Here is a 10899-nt window from a genome sequence, read left to right as displayed (position 1 = left end):
TCCTGTTTGTCTTCCCACACACTCCAAGGTAGCTGGAGACCTCAGCCATTTTGACCAGAGTATTCTGCCATTTTGACCAGAGTATTCCGCTACCCGTACAAGCGCTGCAAGGACATGCGCTACGTGGTGGAAGGGTTTAAGTATGGCCTCTTCCCTTTTGACCCTTCAGCCATTGAAGTGTCCCATTTAGTGCCGTATCGGTCCCTACCAGGTCCCACTACCTCCTCTCCTGGAACCAGCACTGTACCGTCTATAAGCACCTCCTCCCCAGCAATCACAGGAGGACCCTCAGCCCCTGCTCCAGTCCCATTCCCTGCTCCAGCCCTAGAAGAGCACCCCCTAATAGATAGCAAAGGACCTGGGGCACATCATTACTGTCCTGAAGTTGACAAATACAGAAGACTACCTGTGGTCGCCACATGCCTCACCGGGAAAGGATACACGCGCCAGAGGCAGGAGAGGGGTGAGAAGGTGAGGGCAGAGGAGAAAGAGGGTCGGGCAGCCCTCAGAACACAGGAGAGGGCTGCCATGGATGAGACCATTGATGCCACCGCCTCCGCTGGACCTCCCGCTGGAACCACTCCTGACAGCTGCCAGTGCCTCCCAGTGTGCAACACCTGAAGGAGCCGCCAGAGCCCCCAGCTACAGTAGAAGGCCATGTGCCTACTCTTCCGGCCACATCATAATCGGCCCCTCAACCCCACCAACACCAGCTCCTCCAAGCCATCGTTGGCGGTTTCGTCCACCACCACCACACCACCCCGCATGTCTGTCACCACCAAAACGGCCTCCTCTGGACCAACTGCCTCCTCAGTCTCCCCTGGTCACACCACCACAGCAGCCTCCTCTGGTGTCCCTGCCCCCTGCAATTTGAATACAGCCACCTCCACAGGTAAACACATTAAATTACAAAACAATTACTTGTGTGTTTTATAAAACGGCAATGTTTTAACTTTTGTTTCTTTCTTTACATATTTACAGTCCATAGCACCAGCCCACAAGGCATGTCCACCCCCTCCCAAACTTCTGCAGCTTCCTCCAGAGGTATTGATGTAAAAAAGTTGAGAATGGTTTTCATGAAACATGGTCTGTCTAACACTACTTTTTCTCTTAACCGCAGCACGGAAAAGAAAGAGACAAGCTCCACCGGCAACCTTTGTCATGCCACCCATGGCAGAACTCTCAGGTACTTCATAATCTTTATTTTTCTCTCTCTCATTTGTACCAATTACTATTGTTGCTGTAGTACGTCTACATTTTGCAAAACCATGTCAATCAATTTGTGTTTTTTGTTGTTGTTTTTTTCCAAATAAAAGAAGACACCACCTGCTGTGCTCACTGCGGGGAGCGTGATCCACCTGCAAGCTCCCCCGCAAGGCTGTAGGTCCGAGGTGCCATGGGTGTGCTGTGACTTCTGCTAGCACTGGTTCCACTGCAGGTGTGTAGAGTGAGATCTATAGTTGGCGGTGGAGCTGGATTTTTGTGACAATATAGGGGTGGAGGTTGAGATTTAATTGTTTGTTTTGTTTGTTTTCATATGAAATTATTTATTTGAAAAAAAATGGAAAAAAAACATGTCTAAAATATAATATATATTTATTCAACCCATTATGTGCATTTCTTCCTTTACTTTCCAAGTGCATCTTTGCAACAAACTCCAACAGTGTTTACATTGTTTATCAATGCACATGACTGAAATTAGTTGTATTTATTTAAACAAATGTATATCTACTTTTTCAAAACATAAGATTAATCTGTAAAACAAATGACGACACATTATTTGGTTACAACACTGAATATGTTGGTGAAGAAACATTTTTTAAGAGTCCACGGGAGGGCGCAACGGGCTACGCAAATGAAAAGTTGACAAAAATTACCAGAAGGCTAGCCAACTATCTAGTAAACACTTCGGATACGGGGTTGGTTTCTAATTGTTTAACAAAATGAAACAGATATCTTGTAATTTAACAAAATAGTAAGGTGGCCGATAACTGGGAACCGTATGCGGATAATACGGGACGTATTTTTTTTGCTAAGCCGTTTATCAAAAAGCTGATAACGTTAGTATTTCCACTGAAATGTCAAACATGCTAATTGCTGACCCGTTAGCTAACATTTTTATGACACCAAATAATCACAAAACATTGATGACTTGATCACAAGATAAGTGTTGAAGGTAATACATTTCTTAAACGCTGTTGAATATGCCGATATTACGGGGTTCCACGCTAACGTTAGTATTATTTTGAACTTAACATGAATTGGGGTAACGTTATTTAGTAACTAGTTAACGTTCCTAGCTATTACTAGTTAGCTAGTACTGTAGCTATATAACGTTAGGTAGAGGACATTGAACAGAACAAGGTTGTCAATAACTAAATGTTGGCAAAAATACAGACAGAACCTTAGCTATAGTCCTTAACTATCAACTCACATTTTTGTGGCTGTTTGTGATCCTCGGTCCTGTGTGTGGGAATTTAACGGCTAACATTACCGTAGCTAGCTAACCAACTGCCGCCATAGTAACCAAAGCGATACAGAGCACTTTACAACTTGACCAAATACTACTACTTTGAGGTTTAACGGCGGTTGGCATCCAATAAATGTTCCATTACCGCCACCTACTAGACTGGAGTACAACTTCCTTATACTTTGCTTGAAAAAATAAACATGTAACCTACCATCTAACAATACACTCACAAAAAAATACAAAATAACACCACTCTACTCCACTATTTAAATATATTTAGTCCTACCTCAAGCCAACAACCTGAAAGGGTGGGACACCACCACTTAACACACCCTGTAACTCTTCTGATGTTATGTCTCTCACACGAAAATACCTCTGCAGCTGCCACCACAACCTACATTTTCTGCAGCTTTACGTTCCATCCCTGCAGTATAGTTCATAACCATTGCTATAAATGCAAAAAATCCAATCTAACTGAAACATATATCACTTGTTGGCCTATCCCTCTGTACTGATACAGATCAACTACTCACACCACTCCTCTCAGGATCCCTCCCACTTGACCCATCTACTTTCTTCACTGCCTCAGCATTATGACAACTTCTACTCTACTCTAACCCTGGAAACCTCAACCTGGAGGAGGCTCCAAGATGGCAGCTTGTGCACACGTTTCCTACCGAGCTCTATATACCAACTTTTGAAAGATAGTGAAACGTGTATTATTTTGAACTACCAAAATAACACCTCCAGGTCCATGTGGCTTGTGTCTATTTTTTTAAATGTAATTGACCTTTTATTTAACTAGGCAAGTCAGTTAAGAACACATTCTTATTTTCAATGACTACCTGTCCCAGACCTGCTGTTTTCAACTCTCTAGCGACAGCAGGAGCGGTAGAGATACTCTGAATGATCAGCTATGAAAAGCCAACTGACGTTTACTCCTGAGGTGCTGACCTGTTGCACCCTCGACAACCACTGTGATTATTATTATTTGACCCTGCTGGTCAACATTTGAACATCTTGGCCATGTTATGTTATAATCTCCACCCGGCACAGCCAGAGGAGGACTGGCCACCCCTCATAGCCTGGTTCCTCTCTAGGTTTCTTCTTAGGTCCTGGCCTTTCTAGGGAATTTTTCCTAGCCACCGTGCTACACCTGCATTGCTTGCTGTTTTGGGGTTTTAGGCTGGGTTTCTGCACAGCACTTTGAGATATCAGCTGATGTAAGAAGGGCTTTATAAATAAAAATGTATTTATGGCTACCTCCTCAGCTAGCAATGCTCAGGCATTATCCAATGTCGTTACACAGGAGGCAAATGCTTTGATTGACAACTGCCCCAACTATACTGGTCTGACAGACTCCATGACACTAACCGTGTAAGACAAGGATTTTCCTTCTTTGCTTATAATCCCAAGCTAACCTCCAGCTTCCAAGAAAGGCATGTTTGAACTGGGCCCAGATGCCGCTGCCAATAAGGATGTTGTCGCCACTCTTTCCAGGCTCATCAATGCAAGGTCCGATGCCATAGAGAAAATGTTTGGCGACAACGCAATGAAAATCGAGGGCTTAAAAAAAACAGTTGACTTTGCATGCATATAAATCAAGGATGTTAAGAAGAAGGTCGTCCACATTGAAAAGCATGTCAAAAAGGAGGAGGGAAAGATAGACTTGCCAAAGAAGAATCATAGAACTTGAAAGATACTCCAGACGGTGGAATCTGAGACTGTATGGAGTTCCCGAGGCAGATGGGGAGAATGTGCAGCAAGAGACCATCAAAGTCTGCCAAGCTATCCTACCTGTGGAGAAGGCTAAGCTAGCAGCATGTTGTCGACACTGTACATCACCTCGGCATGAGAAGGAAGGGTGACTCCAAGCCCAGAGATGTCATTCTCCAGTTCATATCATGGATCTATAGGGATACCATTTGGAAAGCAGCCAAGAAATCTGCTTTCCTACGTAATAACAATCTGCGGTTTGCTGACGACCTCTTGAAAGCAGACAGAGAAAGGAGAGAGAATCCGTGGCCAGCTGTGGAAAAAGCACAAAAAGAAGAGAAAGCGGCTTACTTCATCGGAGGGCTCGCTTTCATCAACGGATCCTGAATCAACCTTCTTCCTTGAGGACTGTCATAGGCTGTGCCTGGTGGTCAACATAGGCTACCTAGATACAGTGGGGCAAAAAAATATTTAGTCAGCCACCAATTGTGCATGTTGTCCCACTTAAAAAGATGAGAGGCCTGTCATTTTCATCATAGGTACAAGTCAACTATGACAGACAAAATTAGAAGGAAAAAAAATCCAGAAAATCACATTGTAGGATTTTTATGAATTTATTTGCAAATTATGGTGGAAAATAAGTATTTGGTCAATAACAAAAGTTTATCTCAATACTTTGTTATATACCCTTTGTTGGCAATGACAGAGGTCAAACGTTTTCTGTAAGTCTTCACAAGGTTTTCACACACTGTTGCTGGTATTTTGGCCCATTCCTCCATGCAGATCTCCTCTAGAGCAGTGATGTTTTCAATGCTTTCAACTCCCTCCAAAGATTTTCTATGGGGTTGAGATCTGGAGACCGGCTAGACCACTCCAGGACCTTGAAATGCTTCTTACGAAGCCACTCCTTCGTTGCCCGGGCGGTGTGTTTGGGATCATTGTCATGCTGAAAGACCCAGCCACATTTCATCTTCAATGCCCTTGCTGATGGAATGAGGTTTTCACTCAAAATCTCACGATACATGGCCCCATTCATTCTTTCCTTTACACGGATCAGTCGTCCTGGTCCCTTTGCAGAAAAACAGCCCCAAAGCATGATGTTTCCACCCCCATGCTTCACAGTAGGTATGGTGTTCTTTGGATGCAACTCAGCATTCTTTGTCCTCCAAATACGACGAGTTGAGTTTTTACCAAAAAGTTATATTTTGGTTTCATCTGACCATATGACATTCTCCCAATCTTCTTCTGGATCATCCAAATGCTCTCTAGCAAACTTCAGACGGGCCTAGACATGTACTGGCTTGAGCAGGGGGACACATCTGGCACTGCAGAATCTGAGTCCCTGGCGACGTAGTGTGTTACTGATGGTAGGCTTTGTTACTTTGGTCCCAGCTCTGTGCAGGGTCATTCACTAGGTCGCCCCCCCCCCCCCCCCCCCGTGTGGTTCTGGGATTTTTGCTCACTGTTCTTGTGATCATTTTGACCCCACGGGGTGAGATCTTGCGTGGAGCCCCAGATCGAGGGAGATTATCAGTGGTCTTGTATGTCTTCCATTTCCTAATAATTGCTCCCACAGTTGATTTCTTTAAACCAAGCTGCTTACCTATTGCAGATTCAGGCTTCCCAGCCTGGTGCAGGTCTACAATTTTGTTTCTGGTGTCCTTTGACAGCTCTTTGGTCTTGGCCATAGTGGAGTTTGGAGTGTGACTGTTTGGACAGGTGTCTTTTATACTGATAACAAGTTCAAACAGGTGCCATTAATACAGGTAACGAGTGGAGGACAGAGGAGCCTCTTAAAGAAGAAGTTACAGGTCTGTGAGAGTCAGAAATCTTGCTTGTTTGTAGGTGACCATATACTTATTATCCTCCATAATTTGCAAATAATTCATAAAAAATCCTACAATGTGATTTTCTGGATTTTTTTCTAATTTTGTCTGTCATAGTTGAAGTGTACCTATGATGAAAATTACAGGCCTCTCTCATATTTTTAAGTGGGAGAACTTGCACAATTGGTGGCTGACTAAATACTTTTTTGCCCCACTGTAGCTACCTCTGATGTGAGCAGATCCCACTCCTGGCTCTAAGGTGATTTAACCTTCGTTCTAACTGCACAAGACTACTGGAGTAATGGATATTTACTATTTTATTTGTTCTCTCACTTCTGATATTTTTACCTGCAGTGAGCAAGCTCTTTTGTTGTTTCTTGTTCTGGCAGTTAGCTTTGTTGCGCTATACTATTGTCACTCCATCATTTATATTTATATGGTGTGCAATGCTGGTTTCCTTTCATTCTTATTCGATTTGCGATTGTTGTTTAGCTCGTAGTACTTTTTTCTATATTCCACTTTGTCATTGTCTATAGTTTCACTCAATGCTAGGGGGTTAAAAAATAATGTAAAGCACAAAGCCTTATTTTTCTTTGCCAGACAGCATAAAACAGATTTATGTTTTTTTCAAGAGTCTCATTCAGTTGCTACCGACGTCATCTTCTGGAGGTCTCAGTGGGGTAATGATGTATGGCTCTCTCATGGTTCTGAACGCTCTACTAGAGTTATCGCTCTAAAGAATAATTTCAAGGAAGTATTTTGCACTCCGACTGTGACCCTTTTGGTCACTTTCTTTGTCGTGTTATCAACTGCAACAACATCATCATTATTATTACCAACATTTATGGGTACAATTCCAAACTTGAAAATGATCACTTACTTGAATCTTTAGAAAAGCGGATTCTCCATTGGCTAACCAAGTTCCCTAATGCTTTACTTATAGAAGGTGGGGATTTTAATATTTCTCTGAATAATTTAATTGATAGATGGCTTCCGGGACAGTTTGAGGCAGTTTATGGAAAGGTTTGATATTATAGATATTTGGAGAGTAAAGTTTCCTAATGACAAGTATTTCACATGGAGTAATAAGGCACGCTCCAGACAATCAGGCATAGATTTTTGGCTGGTGTGTAAATGTTTTGATAAACAGGGTATTTCTGTTAACATCCTTGCCACTCCCCTTACTGATAATAGAGCTATTTATATTGACATTAAACTTTTTATCTCTGATAATGGCCTTGGCAGAGCATCCTACTGGAAGCTTAATAGCTCTATATGTCACGTTCTGACCTTAGTTCCTTTGTTTTGTCTTTGTTTTAGTATGGTCAGGGCGTGAGTTGGGGTGGGCAGCCTTTGTTTTTCTATGTTGTATTTTGCGTTTGGCCTGGTATGGTTCTAAATCAGAGGAAGATGTCGTTAGTTGTCTCTGATTGAGAATCATACTTAGGTAGCCTTTTCCCACCAGTGTTTCGTGGGTGATTGTTTTCTGTGTCTGTGTGTTCCACACGGAACTGTATTGTATTTTTGTGTTCAGTGATTTTGTTCATTAAAACATGACAAACACGTACCACGCTGCATATTGGTCCGATCTCTCATACTCCTCGTCAGAGGAGGACGAATCCCGTTACAGAATCACCCACCACCAAAGGACCAAGCAGCATGGTAAGGTGGACTCCTGGACATGGGAGAACGTTCTGGACGGCAAGGGAGTCTACACATGGGAGGAGATCCTGGTGGGAAGGGATCACCTTCCATGGGAACAGGTGGAGGCAGCTAGGAGAGCAGAGGCAGCCGGAGAAAGGAACCAGCGGTATGTGGGAACACGGCTGGCAAGGAAGCCCAAGAGGCAGCCCCCCCCCCAAAAAAAAAAAAAATTGGCGGGGCACACGGTGAGTGGCAGAGTCAGGAAGCAGACCTGAGCCAACTCCCCGTGCTTACCGTGGAGAGCATGGGACTGGTCAGGCCCCGTGCTATGGGGTGATGCTCACAGTGTCGAGGCGGAGCATTCGCAGGCCAGTGTGCTCGGTGCCAGCGTCCCGTATCCACAGTAAAACGAGTCCTATATCGACATAACCTGAAATGCCACTCAGCAAGGAAGAAGCTACTGCTCCAGACTACGGTTTGCAACTGCACATGGGGGGGGGGGGGACAAAGATCGTACTTTTTGGAGGAATGTCCTCTGGTCTGATGAAACAAAAATAGATCTGTTTGGCCATAATGACCATCGTTATGTTTGGAGGAAAAGGGGGGAGGCTTGCAAGCCGAAGAACACCATCCCAATCGTGAAGCACAGGGGTGGCAGCATCATGTTGTGGGGGTGCTTTGCTGCAGGAGGGACTGGTGCATTTCACAAAATAAATGGTATCATGGGGAAGGAAAGTTATGTGGCCATATTGAAGCAACATCTCAAGACATCAGTCAGGAAGTTAAAGCTTGGTCGTAATGGGTCTTCCAAATGGACAATGACTCCAAGCATTCTTCCAAAGTTGTGGCAAAATATATTAAGGACAACAAGTCAAGGTATTGGAGAGGCCATCACAAAGCCCTGACCTCAATCCTATATAAAATGTGTGGACAGAACTGAAAAAGTGTGTGCGAGCAAGGAGGCCTACAAGCCTGACTCGGTTACACCAGCTCTATCAGGAGGAATGGGTCAAAATTCACCCAACTTATTGTGGGATGCTTGTGGAAGGCTACCCGAAACGTTTGACCCAAGTTAAACCATTTAAAGGCAATTCTACCAAATACTAATTGAGTGTGGTAAACTTCTAACCCACTGGGAATGTGATGAAAAAAATACAAGCTGAAATAAATAATTCTCTCTACTATTATTCTGACATTCTTAAAATAAAGTGGTGATCCTAACTGACCTAAGACTGCGATTTCTACTGGGATTAAATGTCAGGAATTGTGAAAAACTGAGTTTAAATGTACTTGGCTAAGGTGTATGTAAACTTCTGACTTCAACTGTGTTTGCACAAGGATGACCATTTCCACAGAAAATGTAAAGAAAAATACAAATTGACGGTTCGTGTTTGTGCCATCATTCTGTTACCAAAATTGGCATCTGTGCTGTTCAAATAACTGTGTTTTTGTAAAATTGTCAGTGGAAATTGTTAAAGCAGCGATATTTAACTTTTTGGGTGACCTGGCCAAATTCACAGAAATGTGAGTTATATGTCATTCACATTGAAAGAAAGTCTAAGAAGTAGATCTGTTCTATTGCACAATTTCTATGCCTCCCATTCTTTAATTTTCATTTTTGCCTCTTATTTTCAGTTTTGTACACCAGCTTCAAACAGCTAAAGATACAATATTTTTTGGTTATTGAAAATATATTTCATAGTTTATCTGGGTTAGATGGTAGAATCATTATCTACAATTGCTTGTTTTGGCACAAACTGAAACTATTTGAATTTTAGCAAGCAGGAGATGGCATATTTTGCCTATTGCACCTTTAAAAATAGTAATTGTGCATTGAATTGTATGGTTTGTTTGACTTTGCAATCATTGATTTTTGTTTGACATACATTTTAAAGTGAATAATCTGAGTGTCAGCATCACTGTTACCGTAGAATTGCCCTACAACTCGACTCAGTCCAGTCCCACATCGTGTGGTAACACTTATTCGGCTAAATGATTATCCATTGTTGCCTCTTTTGATACAGCCATAGCAGTCTTAAAATGGACGGTTACCTTGAATGCAACATGGATGGATGCTAAAACATTTGAATTCCAACTGAACTCTGACATTTCCCAACATCTTATTTTCCTCTCTCTCACTCCAGTTTTTCTCAGGAGACAGGTCAGTGTATGTAGAAAGAACACGTTTAACCAGGCAAAACCTGGCTTGTTCTTCATCGCCCTGGACCACTACACCAACGAGGCAGAGGACGCCGAGTTTGGACCTGTGAGTCACCAACTCATCTTATGATGACACAGCACATATGAATGTGTTAACTATTATAAAGTGGCTGTTCCACTGGATGTCATAAGGTGAATGCACCAATTTGTAAGTCGCTCTGGATAAGAGCGTCTGCTAAATGACTTAAATGTAAATGTACAGTATCACTCCACCTTCCTCAAACACCAGTGCCCTATTTTTGTTTACCTTTTTAACCAATGTTTATGGATTATACAAGGATTTTAGATTGGGACTTTGACTCCATACTAAATCTAATTCCATCTCCTGTATTGCCCTCTATAGATTATGCTGGTGCTGCACTGTAAGAAACTGGAGATCCTCATTGGATCTGAGGGATGTGACGTGGCCATAAACAGTGCCTGGGACACCTTCCAGCGCTACCGCTGTCTGGAGAATTAATAGTTTGGGACTGGTGTGGGGGAGGTGCAACTTTGTACTACAAATTGTGCATTGAAGGAACTCGAATCACTGAAAGACCTCTATGGTGCCAAACTCATCCTGCAGCGGTATCAGGTTAGGAACTGCAAGCATTTCAAGAGTGGAAGATGGCATCAAAACATTCTTGTATATAAGCTTGTCCGGTAAACCGTTTACCGGGGTATTTGGAAACAGCTACAGGATGGTTTTTCAATACCATTGAAACTATTTCTTTGTAGTTTTTCAAAAAAAATTATATTTGTAGCTACTTTAAGTAAAAACCTGCAGTGAACTTGTGCAATTCTTTAGGAGATGAAACTGACCGCGTTCTTCATTTCACCCCTCACATTATTTTACATTATGAAGCTTACAGTAGTTCCCCAGAACATTTGAGCCAGTCATGTGTTTATTTGTAAATACAGTGACCTCAAAAAATATTTGGACAAATGACAAATGTTTTGTTGTTTTGGCTCTCTACTCCAGCACTTTGGATTTGAAATTATTTTTATTTTATTTTATTTAACCTTTATTTAACCAAGTAGGCT

At 42.5% G+C, this 10899-nt stretch overlaps 1 protein-coding gene across 1 annotated transcript; it reads left to right on the top strand.

The window, feature by feature from the left end:
- The first annotated feature begins 445 nt into the window (after positions 1-445).
- Positions 446-10336, top strand: LOC124032975 (A-agglutinin anchorage subunit-like). Its single transcript, XM_046344919.1, has 4 exons — positions 446-892; positions 982-1186; positions 9811-9922; positions 10220-10336. The coding sequence occupies exons 1-4, from the start codon at positions 658-660 to the stop codon at positions 10334-10336; spliced, it is 669 nt and encodes a 222-aa protein (XP_046200875.1). The 5' UTR covers positions 446-657.
- The last annotated feature ends 563 nt before the right edge of the window (positions 10337-10899 follow it).

This window comes from Oncorhynchus gorbuscha, linkage group LG04 (assembly GCF_021184085.1).
Source record: "Oncorhynchus gorbuscha isolate QuinsamMale2020 ecotype Even-year linkage group LG04, OgorEven_v1.0, whole genome shotgun sequence".
Taxonomy (NCBI): domain Eukaryota; kingdom Metazoa; phylum Chordata; class Actinopteri; order Salmoniformes; family Salmonidae; genus Oncorhynchus; species Oncorhynchus gorbuscha.
This window is presented reverse-complemented; position numbering and strand designations above follow the sequence as displayed.

Coding starts and splice junctions, on each gene's coding strand:
- LOC124032975 (XM_046344919.1), top strand. CDS start 658: ATGTGCCTACTCTTCCGGCCACATCATAATCGGCCCCTCAACCCCACC. Junction 893..981: donor GAATACAGCCACCTCCACAG/GTAAACACATTA, acceptor ACATATTTACAG/TCCATAGCACCAGCCCACAA. Junction 1,187..9,810: donor ACCCATGGCAGAACTCTCAG/GTACTTCATAAT, acceptor AGTTTTTCTCAG/GAGACAGGTCAGTGTATGTA.